General features: G+C 40.8%; 1 protein-coding gene across 1 annotated transcript in view; it reads right to left on the reverse strand.

The window, feature by feature from the left end:
- SLC2A12 (solute carrier family 2 member 12) overlaps nt 1-24,065 on the reverse strand; it is a 62,650-nt gene that overhangs the window by 11,191 nt on the left and 27,394 nt on the right. The window contains exons 3-4 of the mRNA XM_023230702.1: nt 5,715-5,837; nt 925-1,057 (exon numbers count right to left, since the gene is read on the reverse strand). Coding sequence (XP_023086470.1) covers nt 925-1,057; nt 5,715-5,837 — 256 coding nt within the window. The remainder of the gene's footprint in view (nt 1-924; nt 1,058-5,714; nt 5,838-24,065) is intronic.

Raw genomic sequence — 24,065 nt, forward strand, 5'->3', positions numbered from 1 at the left:
AGCAGAATTACATCCTCTATACAACAAAATTAATTTCAGAAAAACATCAAGTAAAACAACAGTAATAACAGTTTCTCTTTCAGAAAAGAAATGCAGACAGTGAAAATATTAAACTTCGTTCTAGTAAAAATTATTACATTACAAAAAAAGGAAAGTGGTTTAATGCTTTTTAATTACAATGACGTATTTTTGTTTTTATTTCGTGTAAAAGGAAAAAGCTTGTAACCTTGCACCTATACATTGATTGGTCACAGTAATGAATAATAGCATTACAGTTTGATGATAATTATAAAACGCTAACATGTGAAAAACATTCCAACTGTAGACCGGTCACGGTGGCTCATGCCTGTAATCCCAGCACTTTGGGAGGCCAAGGCGGGTGGATCACAAGGTCAGGAGATCGAGACCATCCTGGCTAACACGGTGAAACCCCGTCTCTACTAAAAATACGAAAAAAAAATTAGCCGGGCGAGGTTGAGGCAGGAGAATGGCGTGAACCCGGGAGGCGGAGCTTGCAGTGAGCTGAGATTGTGTCACTGCACTCCAGCCTGGCTGGGCGACAGACAGAGTGAGACTCTGTCTCAAAAAAAAAAAAAAAAAAAATCCAATTGTAAAGATTTTATTCAAATTCAGTACAATATTTCGTCGATAAATGAAAATTCGCACTTGCCAATCAAATGCATTCACTTCGTAGTTTGAAAAAAAAAAAAAAAGTTCACTTGTTGGGAAGAAATGGTTACTCTTCCTTAGCTGCATCACCCAAATTAAAGACAAGGCAGGGAAATTGAAATTATGCACTAAGACATAATCTTACGCTAAAGGGAATGTCCTAAAATAATTTCAGATATTATTCCTTTGCTGCACATAAAAGCTGCACTTTTGACCAAAGAGTATTGTTCAGAAACCAATGCATGTAATACTTACACTTTTGCTAGCTCCATTGATATTTGTTCCAAAGAGCACCCCTTTGTCTCAGGTATAAACATAACAACAAAAAGCAGGGATGCTAGACTCATGATTGTATATATAAAGCAAACCCATGGCAGGCCAATAAGATCTATAAAGGACAAAAGAAATTGATTATAAATGTGTTTTGTGTAGCTTTGATCCCATTTGTGAACAGCCACTTAGGACATACATAATACCATATGTATTTTCAAACATGCCAGCAGTATCCAGGAAAATAGCAATCACAAATTTAAAATGTAGCCAGCTCTGAAAGTGTTACTTTTACAGACTACCTTAGCTTTCTCTGATGAAGTAAATAGCAGTCTTGTAACTATCACAATTTACACCCAATCTCATCTTCTTGGTGGGCATGTCTCTCTGTTTCAAAATGGCAATGTGTCTTTATTAATATAAAAAAGCACATGCAAAAAAGGAACCTCAAATAACATGGAAGCATATGATGTAGAAGGTAAAATCTCTCTTCTCCCCGTCTTCAGTTCCCCTCTTGGGAATCGCCATGGTAGCAGTTTAGTTTCTGTTTGGTGAACAATTTTTTCCTCCTCTTACTATCATTCCCAATGGTGGACATTTTTAATGACATTTGTACAGATGGATTTTTCTTGGAATGAGCTCACCCTTCTTTGCTCTGATTTGAATAAATCATTTCATGCTGGCAATATTTCATCATTTTTAATAGCTTACAGTGTATTTGTAATGCTTCTTCCTGGTTTCAGAGAAAAAAGTGATCATGGATCCAGTAAAAGGCATCAACTTGCCAAGATGCATCACAAGAAGCAGGATCCTCAAGATTCTGATGACTCTCATCTGCAAACCTAGTTTTTCCTCTGACCCCTTCCAGCCAAAGATACAGTCCCTTTGTAGTCATGGACCAAGTCAAGGCACCTTCAGTGGTGAGCAGTGGCCCCCAATGCATTTGAGTCTGCCATTTGCATTGTGGTGGCCCCGACTCAGCAGCAGAAGGTCTAGTGTGGCAAGGAGTAGTCGGAAAGAAGAGGGCTCTTTCTGAACATAGGCTCAAACCAACTACAAACAGGATTTTACAAATAGCGTTTAACAGCTGCTGCAGCCACAAACCACAGTTGGTCAGGCAGGAAAACTGACTGAGCAGTTGTGTACTGAGGCAGTGTTTGTAAATGCAGCGTGAAAGAATCGAAGCATAGTAACCACTTGTCGGTGAGTTGTGCTGAGGTTGGGAGAAGCAGGAAGGAGGAACAGCACTGCAGTTCTTTTGGCAATTTTAATTAAACTCCTGTCTCTCTGTGCTTTTCTAGCTGGCACAGGGTGTTGCCCAAGTGATTGCTTAATAAAGTCCTTGTAGAATTGGGTTTCCTTCCTTCTCTGGAACATAAAACCAGAACATAGAAATTGTCAAAATCCCAAAGGTTGTCTCATCAAATTGTCCCCAGTTTTGTTTGAGCACTTTGAGTAACAGGGAGCTCACCATTTCATGAAGCCTCTTATTACCCTGTGAAATAGCTGCATCTGCTAAAAAGTTATTCCTTGCTTAGATCCTAAATCTGCCTTTCAGAGGCTGTGCTTTGTCCTCTGGAAGGACACACATTGAATCAGCTCTCCCCACCCCTTCTCCATGGCAGCCATTCAGATATTTGCATGCACCTCAGCCCTTCTCTGAGAAGCCCCTTGTCCAAGTCAAACATCCTGAACTCTTCAACCATTCTTCCCACAGCATAGGTTACTGCCCTCGCCATTCAGGTCACTCTCCTTCAGTGAACACACTGCAATTTTTAAATGGCTCTCTCAAGATATTTTACTCAGAGCTGAATGCAATACTACAATTGTGTCATGACCACTGCAGAGTACATTTATCTATCTGGAACATTCTGCTTGTATTGATACAGCTGAAATTGCATAAAAATGTTGGTATTTAAGGGCTTGCTGCCAAGTAGAACCTCACGTCTTTTAGATCCCTCTATCCCACACTTGGAAAATTGATTTTTGAAAATAAGTAGGAAATGTCAAGCATTCCAATTAAATGTCATCTAAAGGTTTTAGATCATTCTAGGCTTTTTTTGGTAAGTGGATCTGTTTTCCTAACATTTGTTCTAAAGGCCGGTACAGAACTTCTAAAGCTTCACTGGCTTCTCCAGTGTATTAGCTATCACCCTCCCAGAGATGCATGCCATCTTTTCCATCCCTCATCAATTCCATTTTTTCTTTTCCATTTTTCTTTCTCCACATCAAATAGCAGATGGAGGGTATGTGTGTGTTGTGTACATGTGTGTACATGTGAAGGTGGAGGGCACGTATTTGTGTATGTGATCTGAGTAGGACCAGTTTCTTTGTTTCCTTTAATCTTGAACTATTTCTCAAAAGGTAGGATAGAAACATTTGAAAATGTTATATAAAAACCCAAACCATGCTTAAATAGTAACTCCAAAGGTTAATTTCCAAAAGTGGATGTACTAAATATATATGTATGTACGTGTGTGTATATATGTGTTTATATATATGCACATGTTTTGAGCAAACATCCACTTTTGAAAATTATGTCTATAAAGACAATATATATGAAATGAAGAAATTGAGTTATTTGTTTCACAGAATTTCCCACGGTCTGGATTTTCTTGATTGTAGTCATGCTGCGTGTTCCTCATCTATATATTAAATAAAGAGAAACTGACTCATTGGTCAGTTTTGGTGGATACTGGGGAACTGCCACATTATTTTGCAAACTAGAAAATAAAGAGAAAGTTTCAAGCACGTGTTTTACCTTTCTTATATGATCCACACTTCAGGGTAGCCAAATAGCTAATGAGAAGAAATTTCTCTTTAGAGAGGCATTTCAGATAAAACTGGAGAAGGAATGATATAATGAGTAGGTCTGGGAAATGATCATCAAAGGAGGCCAACGTGACAAACAGCAAGACATCCAGACCTCATGTACCTCCTGTTGGCAGTTCACACGGCAGCAGCTGCCACAGAGTTCACCAACAAATGACATGTAAATCTCCTCAAGCCTCTCTCTTTTTTTTTTTTTTTAATAAATTTAGGCTTTATTTGTTTATTTCAACTCTATCATTCTTTGTAATCCCCAAAGTGTTTCCCTTCTTACTCTGCCCATGTTTACAAGTTGGAGCTAGGAAAACAAGGCAAATGCTTCTGTTTCTGATTTGATCCCTAATATTGGGTTATTTTATTATAATATATAAATCTAATTTATGGGGCTGCTGAATGGAACAAACAGCAATGTTTTGTTTTGTCTGTAACTTTTTTTATGCCTTGCCTTATTTCCGACATAGGGATCCTCAAATTTTCTATACAACGCGGTTGAATTTCAGGCTTCAGTGAAAGTAACAATGAGCCTGACCTTATCGAATCTCCCTGCCAGGCGCAGTGGCTCACGCCTGTAATCCCAGCACTTTGGGAGGCTGAGGCGGGTGGATCATGAGGTCAGGAGTTCGAGACCAGCCTGGTCAACAAAGTGAAATCCTATCTCTGTTAAAAATACAAAACAATTAGCCAGGCTTAGTGGCACGCACCTATAGTCCCAGCTACTTGGGAGGCTGAAGCAGGAGAATCCCTTGAACCCGGGAGGTGGAGGTTGTGGTGAGTCAAAATCGCACCACTGCACTCCAGCCTAGGCAAGAGAGTGAGACCCTTGACTCTGTCTCAAAAACAAACAAAAATAAAAAAGAATCTCCCTTCTGCTGCTATCATTAAATGTGATGAGATTCCCCTTGAAAATAAAAGTTCGTTATTATTACAAGCAATTCTGCCTGACACCTAAACATGATTTTTGTTATTGTGAATTGGTTTCCCTTTCTCCTCAAGCCTCTATCTAAATCTAATAGCAATTTACAAGAAACATAAAAGACAGAGGAAGGCTAGGAATGGTGGCTCATGCCTGTAATCCCAGCACTTTGGGAAGCTGAGGCGGGTGGATCACTTGGAGTTTAAAACCAGCCTGGCCAACATGGTGAAACCCCTGTCTCTACTAAAAATACAAAAATTAGCTGAGTGTGATGCTGTGCGCCTGTAATCCCAGCTGCTCCAGAGGCTGAGGCAAGAGAACCAATTGAACCCGGGGGCTGGAGGTTGCAGTGAGCCGAGATCATGCCACTGCACTCCAGCCTGGGCAACAGAGAGAGACTGTCTAAAAAAAAAAAAAAAAAAAAACAGAAAGGGACACGTGACATGACTATAATCAACAAAATTCAAACTGGAAAATTCTATGAAATAAATCATTTGTTTTTTAATAGATTTTTAATTTCTTTAGAAATATAGAAATATAAGGTACAGCGGGAGTGAGGAGATGGAGGAGATGGAGACAAAACCTACAAATTATGACACATTTCAGTGACTTGTAAGTTATGTATTTGGGTCACGATTCAAATCACGTATTAAAAACAATTATAGGACAATTAGAACGTGAACACAGACTGGGTATTTGATACTAAGGGATGATTATTTATATTTTTAAGTGTGATAATGACATTGTAGCTATATTTTTTGAATGTCTTTTAAATTTTACAGACAAAACAACACTACATATGGGATGTGGCTCAAAATAATTGGGTGGGGGAAGAGCAGGTGGGGATAAAATAGATTTAGATTGAAAACTGTGTAAATTGGGTCATGGGTACTTCAGGGTCATGGCCGTTCTCCCTCTAAGTGTGTTTGAAAATTTTCGCGAAAAAATGGTCTTTAGGTGGATGTGATTCCCGAATCAGGTGGATTTGTCCTGTGAGGACCAAAGACATTCGAGGAAAACAAAGACTTCTTACCGGTTACAGTCAAAAATGTCAGCGAGATGAGAAGATTGATGCCCCAGTTCATGCTAGAAGTTAAAGCCATGGCTCGTCCTCTGATCCCACCAGGAAAGATCTCGCTGAGCACCAGCCAGGGCACTAGAAGAAAGGGAAGAGTGGGTGGCGGACAGCACACTTAGCGAAAACCCATTGAATCTGAGTGCCATGCCCTGATCTCTCCCTGCCCTCATCCTGCCCGCATTTGTGGTTGGGAAGCAGGGCCATTTCCTACCTCAGCAGGACAGGACAGTAAAGGGACGTGCTGCCTCCTCACCTCCAGCCAAGGAAGAAAGGACTCACAGAAACATTAGGAGAGCTGGACCATGGTCCCCACACATAGGGCGAGGGGCATGAAGTGCTGGTATCTGACACAGGCCCAAGAAATGCAAACCGCAGGGCAGAGGCAGGGGCCATCTGCCTGGCAGCAACAAGAGAGCCAGCTCAGGACATCTGCCAAGCACAGGAGCCTCAGTGCCAGAGCCCAGGTGTACCTGCTGTAGGACTGAGCTGTTTCCTTGTCTCTCTCCCCTTGACCTTAGAGGAGTCAGAAATCACAGCTAATGAGTGGGTAGGAAATGGAGCCAGGACAGCAAGAGGAAGCCGGCTACTCTCCCTTCTCCGACTTGGGCGTCCTGGCCTGAAGCAAGCTGGGTGGAGAGAAGTTCTAAATTAAATAGAGTTACAAGATTTGATTATTTTACCAGACTGGACATTTGCATTTCTAGAAGGAGAGTCTTATTGGCACCAAAATTCATCAGAGGACTTTTTATTATCTGAGAGTGACAGGGAACTTTATGGGGCTTGGCTGATGGGATCAGACAGGGCAATAAAGGAGCAAATCAACTTGTCTTCTGCTCACAGCCTATCAAACCCAGTTTGCCTAATGAAAAACAGCCAGGAGTTCTTACTGTGGGCTTTTACAAACATTTTTACAACCTCATCTCATTTGATCCTCACAAACCCCAGCAAGGTAGGAACTATTATGTTGCCTCTTTTATTGAAGAGGAAATGGAGGCTTAGAAGAGTTAACTTGCCCAGGTCACAGAGCACGTAAGTGACAAAGGTGGCATTATCCGTAGTAGTCTCTGGAATTCATGCTTTTTTTTTTTTTTTTATCACTGTGCTTTCTTGATAGTGGCTCAATAAATATTTATTAATTAATAAATAAATGTAGAGTGTAAGCATCTTCGATTCAGTGGAAAGAAGGCCTTCGGTGCTACCCCAGCTCAGGCTCACTGTTGGCTGATTCACTGTGTTTTTGAAAATTAGCACTGATTTATCAACCAACCACTTAATTTTATCCCAGAAGAGGAGATGGGAAGAAGAAACGAGAAGCTAGGGAGAGGCCGCTCTGGCCAGTTACCACCTGGGCTGCCTATGCCAGAATCCAGCAGTCAGTCATGCCTCTAACTTAAAAATTGTCTCTCCTGACAAGATTACACCCTGTAGAAATAACATCTGCTGGGTGTAAATTTGCTGCTTTAAAGGAAGAAAAAACTAAATTTGATTGTAGAAGACTGGAAAAATCTATTTTTTCTTATCTTCTCCAAGTGAATCTATACAGGGTTACCTTTCATGCATGGAAGATAATGATAATAAAAAGTAGTATAATTATTATTATTGTTCTTATTAATGGGGAATTCAAAACTAGGAAACCCCATGTCTGCCCCACCCTTACCTCACCTCTCTTCCCCTGCCCCTATCCATGCTAAAAGACCTTCACTAGATTCTTGCAGATTATATCCTTGGTGGAATCGCTTTACTTTTAATGAGACCAGTGTAGTGCTCAGGTAGTCTTGTCTTGAGCTTTGCAAGACTGAAGATCCAGCTCTGAGTAGACTGATATCTACATAATTCTGGTGAAGCCTTTGAAATGAAGACCTGTCCTTGGACAAATGCAAGATAAAATTATATAAATCCAAATTTTAAGCTATATAATATATGCCACGGACCAACCTCCCTATACCCTTTCCTGGCATGAGTATTCGACACTGGCCAGGTGAAGCTGAGGGTCCCTACCATCATTTGCTTTAAAAGCCATGAGGAGGAGGTGGGGTAAAGGGCACTCTCATTTTCTTTTAGTAGAGGAGATAGCTCAGGGTTTCTTGTTCCAACTTCCATCCTCACCTCATCACCTTTCAAACCTCCTTCTTCCCCTCCCCATCTTTCATCATGGTGGCCATGGAATTACTTAGTGAGGTTTGGAGAGAATCATTGCTAGGCTCATCAGAACCATCTTGGCCTCAAATGAAAATGAGTTGATCCTGCTGTGATAGAAAGTGGACCTCGCCAACAAGAAGGTGGGACAGTTGTACAAAACACCAGTTGTATGTGCTCAGTCTGAACTGCCAGGGGCTTGTCTAGAAAAACTCGAGATCCACATTGCAAGCCTGTCCTAGACATTCATTCAATATAATAGCTAAGCCAAGTCCTCCAGTAGTTTCACCAGTCAGCAAGCAGTGAGTTGAATATTGAAAAAGAGACTTCCCTCAGTCTCTGTTCAAAAGGAAACTTGTCAAGCAAGCCCTACACCTGATGCTTCCAAAAATAACTATATTGTTGCTGAAAGAGTCTACTTCTTTTTTGATTGAATGAAGGAATTAAAGAATTGATGGCTTGGTTTATCTAATGTTGACAAACTGGATGTCACAAAAATTGACAAATGTTTTGACAAGGATAGTTCAACCTCCCAATGTGGAGCCTGTCAAGTTAAAAATAAGAATATTGGGCCAGGCACAGTGACTCACACCTGTAATCCCAGCACTTTGGGAGGCTGAGGTGAGAGGATTGCTTGAGCTCAGTAGTTAGAGACCAGCAACATAGCGAAACCTTGTCTCTACTTAAAATGATAAATAAAGTAAAATTAAATTAAATTAAAAAGCCAGGCATGGTGGCACATGCCCATAGTCCCAACTACTTGGGAGGCTGAGGCAGGAGGATCATATGAGCCCAAGAGATCAAGGCTGCCCTGAGCTATGATCATACCACTGCACTCCAGCCTGAGCAGCAGAGTGAGACCTTGTCCCTCACCCCAAAAAAGAAAGAATATTATTTAAACAATGATTCCAGATTGTAGAATCACAGGTTTTCAGCTCCAGAGAGAGGGAAATATAAATCTGAAAGTATCACGTGCAGCAAGATAGACTCACTGAAAGGGTCAGAGTCTTTCCATGACCTAGAAGCAAGACAGTGCCAGAATCTCACCAGCCTTGATGTTCTCTGGAAAGATGCTGTCAATACCTAAAGCAGAAGCAGTGAAGAAACTCAGTTTCAGCTCATAAGTAAGGACTGAAACACTTATTCATTCATAGAGGTATGAATCACTACTTGGGGATTTAGTGTGTTTATGTTTATAGTAACTGGTGGGAGTTTTCTTAAAATCACAAATTCGTTTTCCCAATGAGATGGCCCAATTTCTCCCCAAGGAAAATTAAATTATTGCCACAGGAGAGAGCTCCCTTTCACTACCACAGCAAAGAAGTAGTGGCTGTCTCTGGACATCTTCTTTATTCCCTACCCCGATGACAGGCCAAAAGGGGATGCACATTGTCCTATTTGCGCATCAGGAATCCACAGAGCACTCATAACAGAGACACAGTGAACTCTTCTACAGTGAGCACAGTCACTGGAGTTCAGCAGACACTAAAATGATTCTCCTTGACTCCTATTACTCCACTTTCAATCCCATCGTTTCAGGATTGCCTCAGCAATTCATAACCTTATAAATGTCAGGGTCTGCACGAATCTTGAAGGTCTTGTCTATGTTGCAATGATGGAGGAAGTTTTGGATTTGTCGGGTGCGGAGGAGTGGTGATTGTTTACAAATAGGAAACTCATATTTCACATGGTATTAAATCATCAGGGCTGCCTATCAGAACTTGCCTGATCCAGATGAAATCCATAGACAGAGTGCTTATGGCTACACAGAATGTCATAAAAAGATCGTGAAGGGCAAGTACGTTGAAGTCTCTTTGTGTCCGGTTGAGGACATGGACTTGGATTAATAAGGGTATTCAATGAAAATGGCAGCCCTGCCACTTGTGTGTTTCACCCTCCTACCTATTTCAGGTTCCTGCCCCAGTTAATTCCCACAGAAACTGCTGTTTAACCTTCTATGCCTTCAGATTTAAATTCTGCAGCTCTCCAGGCACACTTTCTGTTTGGCTTGAGTCCTTCCTAAACCACCTGGCATGCTAGCCCAGGGTTTGAAAGGCTCACAGAGGTCTTGAAAGTCTTGCCAGAGAACCAACAATTTGGAGGAAGCTCTACATTCAGGCTGCAGAGTTGCCAACAACTTGATTTGCAAAGGAGCCATGCCCTAAGGATTTTTCAAGGAGTGAAAAATCCTTGGTTTTCATTGCCTTTGTAAGTGGCACACCTACCTCTCTGACTGCAAAGGAATAATTAAAATGTGAATTTGAGAGGGACTGTGCCCATCCCTTCTAACCAGATGTTTAAAATCTGGCCTCATAAGTTGCCGAAGTGGAAAAATTGGGTTCTTTAAAAATAAGTATACGATCGGGTGTGATGGCTGTCTCCTGTAATCCTGGCACTTTGGGAGGTTGAGGCAAGTGGATCGCTTGAGCCCAGGAGTTTGAGATCAGCCTGGGCAACATGGTGAAACCTTGTCTCTATAAAAAAATACAAAAATTAGCCAGGTGTGGTGATGCGTGCCTGTAGTCTCAGCTACCTAGGAGGCTGAGGCAGGAAGATCGAGGCTGCAGTGAGTGATCTTTTAATTTTAAAATCAAATTAAAAATACGATCTTAAATTGAAATTTCTTTTTATTTAAGAGCTTCTAAGAGTTTTTCTGAATTAAGTTATTAACCACAGATCGAGGCTGCAGTGAGCTGTGATCATGCCACTGCACTCCAGCCCAGGCGTTAGAGTGATACCCTGTCTCGAAAAAAAAAAAAAAAAAAAAATAGACCAGGGGAGGTGGCTCATGCTTGTAATTCCGGCACTTTGGGAGCCCGAGGTGGGCGGATCACCTAAGCTCAGGAGTTTGAGACCAGCCTGGCCAGCATTGTGAAACCCCATCTCTGCTAAAAATACAAAAAATTAGACAAGCGTGGTAGACAAGCCTGGAGTCCCCACTACTGTGGAATCCCGCTAAGGCAGGAGAATCACTTGAGCCCTTGAAGTGGAAGTTGCAGTGAGCCGAGATCACACCACTGTACTCCAGCCTGGGAGACAGAGCTAGGCTGTCTCCCCAAAAATAAATAAATAAATAAATAAATAAATAAATAAATAAATAAATAAACCCCACTATAGGATACCATCTCCAACATTGTCAGTGATGTGGTTGCTTTAATTTCTTTTCCTATTTTGTATTCTCATTCTCCCTGAGTCATATCCACTCATGGCCTTTTGTAAAAGAAATACTTTTTCAAGAATATTATCTTGGATTACTTAAATTACAAACTAAAAACGGCAATTAAATAAAGGCTCAATGTTCTCTAATCTTTCTGCCTAAAGATTTCTAGTCAAAACCAGCTGAAATGATTTTTCAAAAAAATATACAAAGGGAAATTGGACTAAATGGAATAACCCTCAATAATGAATGCTAGAGTCAAAAATGGAACTCTTTTGTGAGCAGGCACCAATTGGGGATAAGAGAGAACTATGGCAGTGATCTTCAAACTCTCTTGCTTGAGCGGCCTGGAATTTTAAAAACTATTTTCTTTAATTTATAAGCCAACAGCTAACATTTTTTCACCATAAATTTAAATAATAGCAAAGGATGCAATTTGTATTCTATTTAAATTCCAACATTTAACGTAGAATAGTTATATTACTCTTTTCAATATTTCCTATGGAATTCAAATACCATACCTATTTGATAGCCATTGTCATCCATTTAAAAAATTTTAGAAACAGGCCAGTGCAGTGGCTTACTCCTACAATTCCAGTGCTTTGGGAGGCTGAGGCAAGAGGATCCCTTGAGACCAGGAGTTTGAGACAAGCCTGGGCAATGCAGAAGGAGAAATATCAAAGAACAGATTTTTTTGAGCCTGAATCTCTGGAAATTGATTTGCTTTGAATTATCATGGAAGAAGTACGCCTCAGAAAGTAAACTCCCTACAGCCGTGGTCCCCAACCTTTTTGGCACCAGGGACTGGTTTCATGGAAGACAATTTTTCCACAGACAAAGGGCAGGGGGGATGGTTTTGAGATGATCCAAGTACATGACATTTATCATTAGATTATCATAAGGAGTATGCAACCCATATCCCTCGCATGGGCAGTTCACACTAGGGTTTGCCCTCCTATGAGCTGATTTGACAGGAGGTAGAGCTCAGCTTCACTTGCTCACCCACAGCTCACCTCCTGCTGTGCAGCCGGGTCTCTAACAGGCCACAGACCTGTACCGGTCCAGTGCATGGTCCAGGAGTTGGGAACCCCTGCCCTGGAGCATGCATACCCCAATTTGAAGACCACTGAACTAATAGTTCAAAATGCCAAGCCAAAAAAGGAAGGTGCTGCAAGAAATTAGTCTTTTCTAGTTTGAACCATAACTTAAATGTCATGGCTTCGGAGATAATATTTGATGTACATTTTTCATTATTGATACTTTAATTAGGATAGTATTACAGTTTTAAGTGTTGCAAATTATCCTTGAAAAATTCTTAACATTGAGTCATGGAAAAGGGTAAAGTAACACATGAATACTTGTGTTTATTAAGATAGTATTAAAACCTTAGCCTGACACTTTAACATCTTTTACAGTCCAATATTTATCATTTGCAAGGTCATAGAACTATAATTAGAGTATTAGACTGAGAGGTAAGTTAAACACCGACATATCATGTGAGCAGTTGCCCATGGTGACAGGATTGATGGTGTCATTTTGCCATACTTCTAGCTGTGCTTATGCTACAAAAATGTAGTTTTAAACTCTGGTTCTATTAGGTACTACTGCTGCATCATCTAACTCCAAAAGGAAAAACAGGATTTAATTAGCTAAGTGCACACATTTCTTTAAGTTTTTCCTGGTTGTTTGGATGCAAAGTTAGTACAAAACCACATGGATGCCATTTTCCATATAATAATTCACCATTCCAGTCACTCTAAATGACCTTTGACTTAATTAGTTGAGAAGAATGAACAGTGTTTGTGTAAATATTGGTGATAACTGAAACTTAAGATTTAAAGGGAAAAATAAGATTTGAAAGATCTTAAAGGTAGATGTGCAACATAAACTCATTATGTGACTATTACTGTATAATGACTACATTTAATAATAAAACTCCCCTGTTAACACTTTTACACTGTTGGACACATGTCGGGGGTGGGGACCAACACACACACTGGGGCCTGTCGAAGGAGTGTGTGGGGGGAGGGAGAGCATCAGGAAGAATAGCAAATGGATACTGGGCTTAATACCTAGGTGATGGGATGATCTGTGCAGCAAACCACCATGGCACACGTTTACGTATGCAACAAACCTCCACATTCTGCACGTGTACCCCTGAACTTAAAATAAAAGTTGGAAATAAATATATATTTAAAAAATAAATAATCCCCTCTTGTTCAAAAAATAACAGTGTCCGAAATCGCCTTTTCTCTAAAGATATGTAATTATCCCATAAGAATGGTGGAAGAGCAAGATGAGCAGAAAAAAAGCCTTTGACTGTGGTGGTTCTGCATATTAGGACCTGGAGCCTTGGAGAAAATCTGAAGAATACCAGAATCTTTTTTGAAACACCTGTGCTTCTGCAATGTCAGCCTCTTTGCCTTAAACCCAGTAGGTCTTGAAATGAAGCCACTAAGTAAACTTCCAAATTAGAACCTGCTGCTCCACATCCTTGGAACTGTCATAATCTTTAGCTGTGCAAATATCACATGAACACATTTTTTTTCAGAGCCAGAGTTATTTGTTTAAATCTAAGTTTAAATTTTATGCTTTAACATCGATACCCACTCATGCTTCCAACATCGATACCCACCCTCCAATAGGCTGGTTCCGCTCCATAAAATCAAAGAGAACGAAAAGTTAGGCTCTATGGTCTTTGAGTTTTTCGAAATTCTAGTTTGTTGTTTCGAATAGAAAGAAAGACATCTGAGTTTTAGGATGTTTGGGTTGGGAGCCAGTTCTCCATGGGTCTCTCACATTTCTTCATGTCTTGTGGGAAAAGGCACTGACTGTCTTTGCTCTAAGCTGCCTTTCCAAGGCTGTTTGTATAATAGCCTTGTTGTAGGCTGCATAATAAATAGTCTTGGAGATAGAGATAGTGACACCCTCTGGAACAAATGGCAAGTTTGTTGACTGTCCGCTAAAGATAACATCTGCTAGAAAAAATAACAAAGAATAAAAATAAATAAATAAATAAAATGTCTCCCTCCAGGGAAGACATCAGGGTGACTTACTCTCTATTATAAAAAATGTGGGTTTGCTAGGCTGGGTTGTTCCCTCAAAAAAGAAAATATGTGCAGGTGTCATCTGGCCCCCTTCATGTTGACCTGTATTGTGGCTTGGAGAACCTGGGCAAGTGTTGATATTCTGGCTATTGCTTTGCTATGATAATAAACTACCCTTTGTCTCTGACCAAGGAGTCTTGTGTTTTTTGTCAACATCATTAAACTGTGACAGGCTAACTTGTTAGCTTGCAAGTGGGGTAAAATCTCAGCCCCTTACACTTATTGACAGCTTGATTACTTGTGGCTATGGTATGATTTTTCTACAAAGATCTTTGAGTACTGTTATCGACTTTAGATTGCCCATTCACATCTGAGAGATTTAATGTGATTCTTAAGGCTGAGATGATCCATTGAAATATTTCTATAAACTCTAATGTTTAATTAGGCAAGCAAAAACACCTCCCTCCCAGATTCCAGCTTTAGATTGTCACATATTTCTCTTAGGAGAACCATGAAGGAATTTCCTCCAATCTTTTTGGTAAAGAGTCAAGTTTAAATACATTCAATTACATGAAACCAAGGTAGGAATAATTATCCTACCTTGGATGGGCTATTCTCAATCTTTTTGTCAGAGGAAGCTGGGTCTCATATTTGGAGAAAAACATGGAAAAACTTAAAATAAATTTTGTCTAACACTGTACATTTTTTTAAATGGTCTTTAGTGAATCTAAAACATGAAACTTCTTCAGTCACCAAATATTGGTGATGGCCTTGCATCCTCAATTTAGTAGCTTTACTCAGAAATAATTTTTGGCCAAATGTGTGTGAGGTTCCAAACGAGCCACATTCACCTCTCCCTGGATATTAGGTCAGAGTCATACCAGAGGAGATCAGGATATCCAGTCCCAGACTAGGCAGCTCCACCTTAATTATGGAAGCTGAGAGAGTTCTAGAAAGAATTTTTTTATTCATCCAACAAATATTTATTGATCCCCAATTGTGGGCCAGGTGCCATGTTAGGCCTGGAGAAGCCAAGGTGAACAGGGCAGAGTTGATGTTTGCACAGGACATATAGTCTAAATTCGTTGCACCAACTTAGAAGAGTGGACATTTAGGCCAGGCACGGTGGCTCACGCCTGTAATCCCAGCACTTTGGGAGGCCGAGGCGGGCAGATCATGAAGTCAGGAGACCGAGACCATCCTGGCTAACATGGTGAAACCCTGTCTCTACTAAAAATACAAAAAATGAGCTGGGCGTGGTGGTGGGCGCCTGTAGTCCCTGCTACTCCGGAGGCTGAGGCAGAAGAATGGTGTGAACCTGGAAGGCAGAGCTTGCAGTGAGCCGAGATCGCGTCACTGCACTCCAGCCTGGGCGACAGAGCGAGACTCTGTCTCCAAAAAGAAAAAAAAAAAAAGAAGAGTGGACATTTGTCTGTTTCTCAGCCTATATCTCACCTTTCCTCTTCTTTCACCAAAGCTTCATGATTTTCTGTAAAACCTATCTGGTTTCCTAGGAAGCCCTCTGGACTGCAGGTGACCTAGGATTGAACTAGACTTCTCAAAGCCACAATCTGGTCTCTGTGGTCCTGACTCAGCTGGATTTATGTGTAGAGGGAGGCAAAGAAGACCACAACATCGTAAATCAATAAAGGGCTTGAAGCACTTCCTGTGTGTCCCAGAGTGACTTAAGCAAAATGCCTGTTGAAGTCAGTGCTGGCATTATCAGAACTGTTCGCCTCATGTCTAGACCACAGCCAGACATTTAATAACACTAATGACTAAGTGTATTAAGTCCATGCCACACACCGTGCACTGAACTAGGGGCACATTATACAGATTCCTTCATTTAACTCCACAATTAGGCTATCAAGTGGATACAACTGCCCTGTTTTCCAGATAAGAAAACTGAAAGCTAGAGAGATCAACAGACTTGCCCTAAGTCCTACATGGTGGCACCAGATTCAAGGCCAGGCAGTCCAATGGCAAAGCCTGGTCCATATTCAAACACAATGGCTTTCTTGCAGCTCTCCTCACCCTTCAAGCTCATGTCCTCAAAGCCATCTGACCTGCCATTAGCCCTGCTTCAAGACCCCCTCCTCCGAGATTGTCACACTGCTTTCTTCATCAAACCTTGGCCCAAAGGTTACCACCTCAGAAACGCCTTCTGTCACTATCATATTGGAAATAACCCTCCTCCAAGCATGCCCTTTCACTTACCCTCTTGTATTTTTCTTTATCACTCTTACCTCCACCTAAATTTTAACACTTCTGTCTCCTAAAACTGTATCATAGGTGTGTTCATTTTTTTTTTTTTCTTTTTGCCTGTCCCCATCACTAGCTCGTGAAGATGAGGATCTCCAGCACCTAGTACTGTGCCTGCCATGTCGTGGGTGGGCAAGACACATGTGCTGGATGTGTGAGTGAATCAATGAATCCCTACCACTTCTCTCTCTATCTTTTCTTCTTGCTCACTCTAAGATGTTTTCTTGCTGGAATTTCTGCCCATTTGAGTCCTCAGTGTTGGCAGAAGAGATCAGGGGAGATTATTTGGTGTCATCTGTCACTTGAATATGTGAATACAAAGGTAGCTGAAGGATGATAGTCACAGCTTTATTACCTAACTTCATATGTGACCTTGGGAAAAATGCCTTCCATCTGCTCACCGTGAAAAATTTTTCATCATGAGATGAAAGAAGAGGTCAATTAATTAATTTATGGGCATACGAATTTTTGGATAAAAAGCCCTAATAATTATGATTTTAAAAAGTCACACATATTTTTCTGAGTTCAGTGGCTATTTTAAGGAGGGCTGGGTTTCTACACAAGTATCACCTCAGATGAGTTCATGAAATAATAACATTATGCCTTGGGTTTTGGCTTATCTTGACTTTACTTGTGAAACATGAATACAAAAATCTTCGCATTGTTCTGTATCTTCACAATGTCAAGAATCTGTGATTCTATGGTGTGAAAGAACCATGTCAGAAAAATTCTGTTATTAAAGGGAACTAAAGTGATTATCAAGAGCACCCCAGAAATAGTGGAGAGTTGAAGTAAGATTTTGAACATATTTGAAGTGAAAGATAAGATATGGACAACAGAGTGCTTAATAAGTATGTATCCTGATTTTATGTGATGTAAGAGTTTTAATGTTAGCTACAGAAAAATGGAAGGGAGGGGCTCTTAGCCTCTCTGGGGCCATGAACCTCTTCGGTAGGCTGGTGAAGCCTATGGTCCTCTTCTTAGAATAATATTTTAAATGCATTCTAAAAGTACATAAGATGTTGGGTGCAATGGCTCATGCCTATAATCCCAGCACTTTGGGAGGCCAAGGCAAGTGGATCACTTGAGGTCAGGTGTTCAAGACCGGCCTGGCCAATATGGTAGAACCCCATCTCTACTAAAGCTACAAAAATTAACCAAGCATGGTGGTGGTGCACAACTGTAATCCCAGCTACTCGGGAGGCTGAGGCAGGACAATCACTTGAACTCAGGAGGCAGAGGTTGCAGTGAGCCGAGATCGAGCCACCGGACTCCAGCCTGGACAACAGAGTGATTCCATCTCAAAAAAAAAAAAAAAAAAAAAAAAGTATGTAGGATTACATGAGTACCCCCTCCTGAATTCTAAATTCTGGGACAACTCCATTATTTTACAGTTAGGGGAACAGGGGACCAGAAAGTAAAATGATGTAGGACATCCGCTTTAACCTAAGAATAGAAACACTTTCCTGGCAGAAGAAAACCATGCTGTGATCTAACACAATTAAGGAATGTTGTTCCAAGCCAGTCCATATTTAAGAAGGTCTAATAAGGATGGTTTAATCTTGCTTTCAATGTTACTTTAGAACAGCAAGTACTTTTCCCTTCATACCTCTATTTACACAAAGGATTTGTTTGTATTACAAGCAATAAACTCTCTAAATACCTGAGCACTAATCGCATCAGGTTAATAAGTTTGATAATGCATTCATGATCTGGTATGAAAAGCTTGTTCCTAATAAAAATCTTCTTTAAGCTCCAACTAGTTTATATAGTTTATACCAATGCCCTAGAATACAACTGGGGGTTGAAATGAAATTACTATGGTATACTTTCTTTAGAAAAGAAACTAAAATGTGAATATGGACATAAAGGATTGACTCTTGGCAAGAAAAAAAATGGAGAATTATTTGGGTCTCTTTTAAAAACACGAAGGGAATCCATAGCCTCAGGATAAGAATGTGAAATGACTGTTCTCTTTAGAAGGTGTGATTTGGATTCCTGCCTCTGACAGCATGACTCCAGGCCTCACGTGTGATTACCCAGGCCAGTCCTTGCACCTGCAGTTGTAAATTGGACAGTCCATGAGATGTAAGAAGTATTTCCTTTTCCTAGATTCAAACTTCCTTCAACCTTGAGATTCTCCATCTTGCTGGCATTGCTTTTGGTCTAAGTAGTTCTCTGAAGCTCCTCTTTTCCATGTTGTAGCAAAAAGCAGAGGATCCAAAAAGCATCCACAACAACTGTTAGATATTGTGTCCAAAATTCTCGAATAACTATTTATGCCTTAACAAAGAAATGCCTAAATATATCCCACCGATTGTTTCTTAACACTACTAAATCTCCTGCATCTTTTCTTACAGCCAAAATCAGAAAGAGATTTTTTTAAATCATGTCCAAGTGATGGATTGTTCTGCAAAGAGCCTCGTGATGGTATCTGGCAGGAACAGAAGTTTTTTGGCATCCTAGTATTTCTAGCTTACTTAGTTCCTAGCCTGCCCACTAGCCAGATCTTTACGCAAGTAAAGAAGCCCAGTTTGAGATCTTTCCTATATCTGCATCGTATTTTTAAGTCCTTTTCCTCATTCCCGCTTAAAAACACAAAGGTAAATAAACCAGCATGATTTTTAAACAGACTCATGCAGTGCTCACTTACAGGGACAGAAAGAAAATATGTGAGATGTTTCTTCCTTCAAAATGCTTACAGTCCGTAACTACATTCTGGTTAATAAACCAAAATAAACATACAGAAGTAATACACTATTGCTAAGAGCTAAGATGTGTTCTCACATTGTAACTTACATTATATCATACTCTCATACTTTATAGCATCTAAAGCACTCTCATATACATTAGATCATCTGATGTGCACCTGTACTCTTAGGAGATAGGACAGGTATTACTATGCCCGTTTCGTAGATTAGAAATAGCTCAGAGAAGAAAAATCACATAAAGGTCCCACCACCAGTGAGTAGAAGAGCTGGGATTAGAACAGAGGTTTTCTGATTTTTAAATTTACACCCTTTGTAGCCCAGAACCGAATTACTCTAGAAACACACTAGTAGTAGTTCATATAAATAAAGACCTCTAAAAAATGGAGTGGATTCTAAGAGGAGATAAAGCTTCCATTAAACTTCAAAAAGAGGAAAGATCTGGATAGAGGAGAGGGGGAAGGAAGAGACCACAACAAGTGCTTTGTGTGTATTGACTTGGGTGTGGAACAGTGGGGAATAAACCCACACTGATAAAGCATTGCCTCATTGCACAATCCAGGAGGCGTCATTCACTTTTCTGTTACGTGGAGTCTCTGGTGACCCTGGAGCACAAGACTTAGACTACAAGTAAATCGTGGCCCTATGGTAGTGCAGACGCCTTAATAGAGCTGGGTGAGATAATGGAGGGTCTTGAAAAACCAGAGGTTTTGCCTCAAATATAGGTGATATAGAAGCAGAAAGAACATGGATTAGTTTTCAAGTACCTAAGGTTCTAGTCCCAAATCTGTGTGTCCTCAATCTCCCAGACTTTCTTTTATTTATTTTCTATTAAATGGCTCATGCCTGTAATCCTAGCACTTTGGGAGGCCGAGGTGGATAGATCACTTGAGGTCAGGAATTGGAGACCAGCCTGGCCAACACCGTGAAACCCCAACTCTACTAAAAATACAAAAATTAGCCAAGCATGGTGACGGGTACCTGTAATCCTAGCTACTTGGGAGGCTGAGGCAGGAGAATCTCTTGAACCCCGGAGGCGGAGGTTACAGTGAGCTGAGATCACACTATTGCACTCCAGCCTAGGCGACAAGAGCAAAACTCCATCTCCAAAAAAAAAAAAAAAAAAAGAAAAGAAAAGAAAAGAAAAGAAAAGAAAAGAAAAGAAAAGAAAAAAAAAATGTTGCGCCAGATCATTTCTAATCTCCTTTTCACCTTGAAAGGCATTTGACCTGTATGTCATGGAAGAAAGGAGGAAATCTTTGAAGATTCATAAACATTGATGACATGAGGAAAATAGTATTTAAGGAATACTGATGTGAAAGTTGCCAGTACCAAAATAGAGTCACTTATGTCAAAACACAAACAAAATGGAGTCAGGAGGGCAAGAAAGAAGGAGGTCTTATCATGAGAGATTTCTGCACGTACTACATGGTTTTCCTGTAACAGTACTTATTGCAAGGAAATCCCTCAAGACTGCAGTATTCCAAATAATCTGTTTTCACAAAGACACTTGCCTAGCAAGTCTGTCTCAACCAACCAATAAGTTGGCTAATGCCAACTCCTATAACAAACCCCTGTTACCTTTGGCCTTTGTAACCTTTGGTTACAATCTATGTAGCATTCTTTTTGTCTTTAAAAGCTCCTCCTTTGCCCCAACCCCCAGATATGTCTATGAACCATCACAGCATGCATATCACAGATTTGCAACACCCCTGCTACTCCCTATTAAACTCTTTGCTTTGGAGAGTTGGTCACTCATTTTAGGTTGACAGTGGTCTGGAGGATGGATGGGTGTGAGAAGAGCTGGAATAGACAAAGACTTCTGGAAGGGTATCCCAGTAATCTGACAATGAGATGATAAGAGGTAGCATAGGATGGCAGAAATAGAAAGGAAACCATAAAAGCAAGAGCCATTGTGATGATTGACTGAACTGAGAAAAAGCCCCAGAGCATCACTCCGAGTGGCAGGAAGAGTGACTGCCCTCTGGAAAGGGAATGGAAGTGGTAAAGAATCCTGGTATAAAAGGAAAAGGAATTCAGCTTTGGGGGTGTTGTGTTTGGCTGCCAGTGAAGCATCCGGGGGGAAAAGTTTAGTACTCATTGGGAAAAAAGGAACCAGAAGTCATGTGAGATGATGGAACTGGAGATAAGCGAGAGTCATCAGCTCAAGGGAGATAATTAACGTTCCTGAGAAAACAAGCATAAAAGCCTTTACAATGCATTAGCAAATGTGTTTTTCGGTTTTATAGCTAAAGAAACAGAAGGCCAGGAGACCTTAATGAAATGACCTCACCTCTTGTTTTAGATGGAATGGAAGCTAGTCATATATTTGAATAACTAACATTTTGATTTTTAAAGTCTATCACAGCAATGGACTGAATTTAGGGCCCTTGACTTTTTAAAATTTTTTCCCCCATAGTCACAGGTATTCTCTCTTAGGCCAGAGTCTGTTACTGTGGTGATTTTGTGCTGTGTTGCTTAGCTAAGCTAGAAGGACATTTTCCAGAATTCTCTTCCCTAGGTAGCTCTGGGCTAGGGTTGGAAAGAAGAGAAATTTGCATGATTTGGAAGGCCAAAGTGACCCCACAGTGCTGTGCTGGAGACGTTGGTGCTGGGCCCTAGCCACCACCGCAGCTCCTACACCCTGCTGCCAATCACTGGTTCCCTTGGGTGGAGTGCGGGCCCAGCGAGTTTGGCCAGATCTCCTCCTATAACTTCTCCAAGCACCAGACTGGGCTCTGGGAGAAGACAGCAGTTTTTCCGCAGGTCGCTGGCCTCACTGGAGTGATGTGGCCAAAGACCTGCGTGCTGCAGTTTCCTCGCATGGATTCCAGTTCAGTGAGTCCTCTCTGTTTCTCTCTGAGTCCAGCTTTTCCTCCGGCCTGCCCTGCTGTCAAGCAGAAGCTTCAGAAGGCCACCACCAGATGCCAAGACCTCAGCGTTCCACATGCTTCTTCACCAGCTTCCCTCCGTGCCTTGATTAATAAATTTTTCCCTTTTCCCCAATTGTCCCCTTCTAGACCTTTGTGTTCTCAGCTTCTCCTGCAATTGTGTGATGCCGAATCCCTCTAGGAAATTTCCTATCGTTATCACTCGCAGTGGTTCTAATTCCCTGCTGCAGTTGCTCAGGCTGTCTACAGATTACCCAGGCCCTACAATACCCAATCTCTCTTTAGTTGACTGCACTTGTGCATTTTTACTTATTCCCAAGCGACCATTAGCTCTTAGTAAATGATGATGAGATTTTTAAATGCATCTTCATATGCATGAGATTTTTAAATGCATCTTATATAAGTGGTCATCATGATAGACTAGAAACCAAGATTAAATAATGTACAGAAAAACTATAGACTTCAGGTGTCTGACCTTGGGCACCTCCACAATCCCCAGAACTACCCAGCTCCAGCTATTAAGTAAGAGAGAAAGAAACTTCTAACTTGTTTAAGCCATTGTTATCTTGGTCCTTGTTACATCTGCTGAGCTTGAATTCTACATTCAACATTTTCTTTTTTTATTTTATTTTATTTTATTTTATTTTATTTTATTATTATTATTATTATTATTTTGAGACAAGAGTCTCACTCTGTCGCCCAGGCCAGAGTGCAGTGACATGATCTCGGCTCACTGCAAGCTCTGCCTCCCAGGTTCATGCGATTCTCCTGCCTCAGCCTCCCGAGTAACTGGGACTACAGGCGCCCACCACCACGCCCAGCTAATTTTTTGTATTTTTAGTAGAGACGGGGTTTCATCGTGTTAGCCAGGATGGTCTCAATCTCCTGACCTCGTGATCCGCCAGCCTCAGTCTCCCAAAGTGCTGGGATTACAGGTGTGAGCCCCAGTGCCCGGCCAACATTTTCTTAATACATTCAGTTATGCAAGTAAATGCACAGCAAAAATGCTCTTCTTGTTATTACCCTTCTTCTCTTTCATCCTATAACTCAGCCTTATAAAAAGTACATGTTCACTTACTTAACAGAGCTTCAGAAAAGGAGAGACTATTTCTCTATTTTGCAAAAATGCACAATGATCCATTAGTATCCCGATGGATGGACAATGATACACTATTATTATTCATTCTTCCTTCTAGTAGACTTTCAAGAAGACGACTGAACTAAAACTAACATTTACTCTTAAGACCAACACAGGACTGCCTATTCCTGTCTTAGACTTCAGATTAATGTTGAATTTCAGAAGATAAAACATATTTTCATTTATTTCAGCAAGTCACTTAATTTCTCTGAGACTCAATATCTTCATTTGTAAAATGCAGTGAATATCCTTTCTTCTCAGGCTTGTTTTGAAGGTAAAATGAAGTACTCTAAAGTATGTAAAAACTGCCTAGCACAGCATTTGACATACTAGGTGTCGATAAATATTAGTGGAATCTAAAGCTTAAACTGTATTTTAAAAGAATTAGCATAGAATGTTATTGAAAGACAAACAGTTGCCAGAATGTTTTTTTTGTTTTGTTTTGTTTTCTGTTTTTGGAGACAGGATTTCACTCTGTCACCTAGGCTGGAGTGCAATGCTCACTGCAACTTCTGCCTCCCGGATTCAAGAGATTCTCCTGCCTCAGCCTCTTGGGTAGTGGGGATTACAATTGTGCGCCACAATGCCCAGCTATTTTTTGTATTTTTAGTAGAGACAAGGTTTCACCATGTTGGCCAGGCTGGTCTTGAACTCCTGACTTCAAGTAATCCACCAGCCTCAGCCTCCCAAAGGGTTGGGATTACAGGCATGAGCCACCATGCCCTGCCTCCAGTAATTTATTATTATTATTATTATTATTATTATTTATTATACTTTAAGTTCTAGGGTACATGTGCATAACGTGCAGGTTTGTTACATATGTATACTTGTGCCATGTTGGTGTGCTGCACCCATCAACTCGTCAGCACCCATCAATTCATCATTTATATCATGTATAACTCCCCAATGCAATCCCTCCCCCCTCCCCCCCCCATGATAGGTCCCAGTGTGTGATGTTCCCCTTCCC

Source organism: Piliocolobus tephrosceles, chromosome 5 (assembly GCF_002776525.5).
Source record: "Piliocolobus tephrosceles isolate RC106 chromosome 5, ASM277652v3, whole genome shotgun sequence".
Taxonomy (NCBI): Eukaryota; Metazoa; Chordata; class Mammalia; order Primates; family Cercopithecidae; genus Piliocolobus; species Piliocolobus tephrosceles.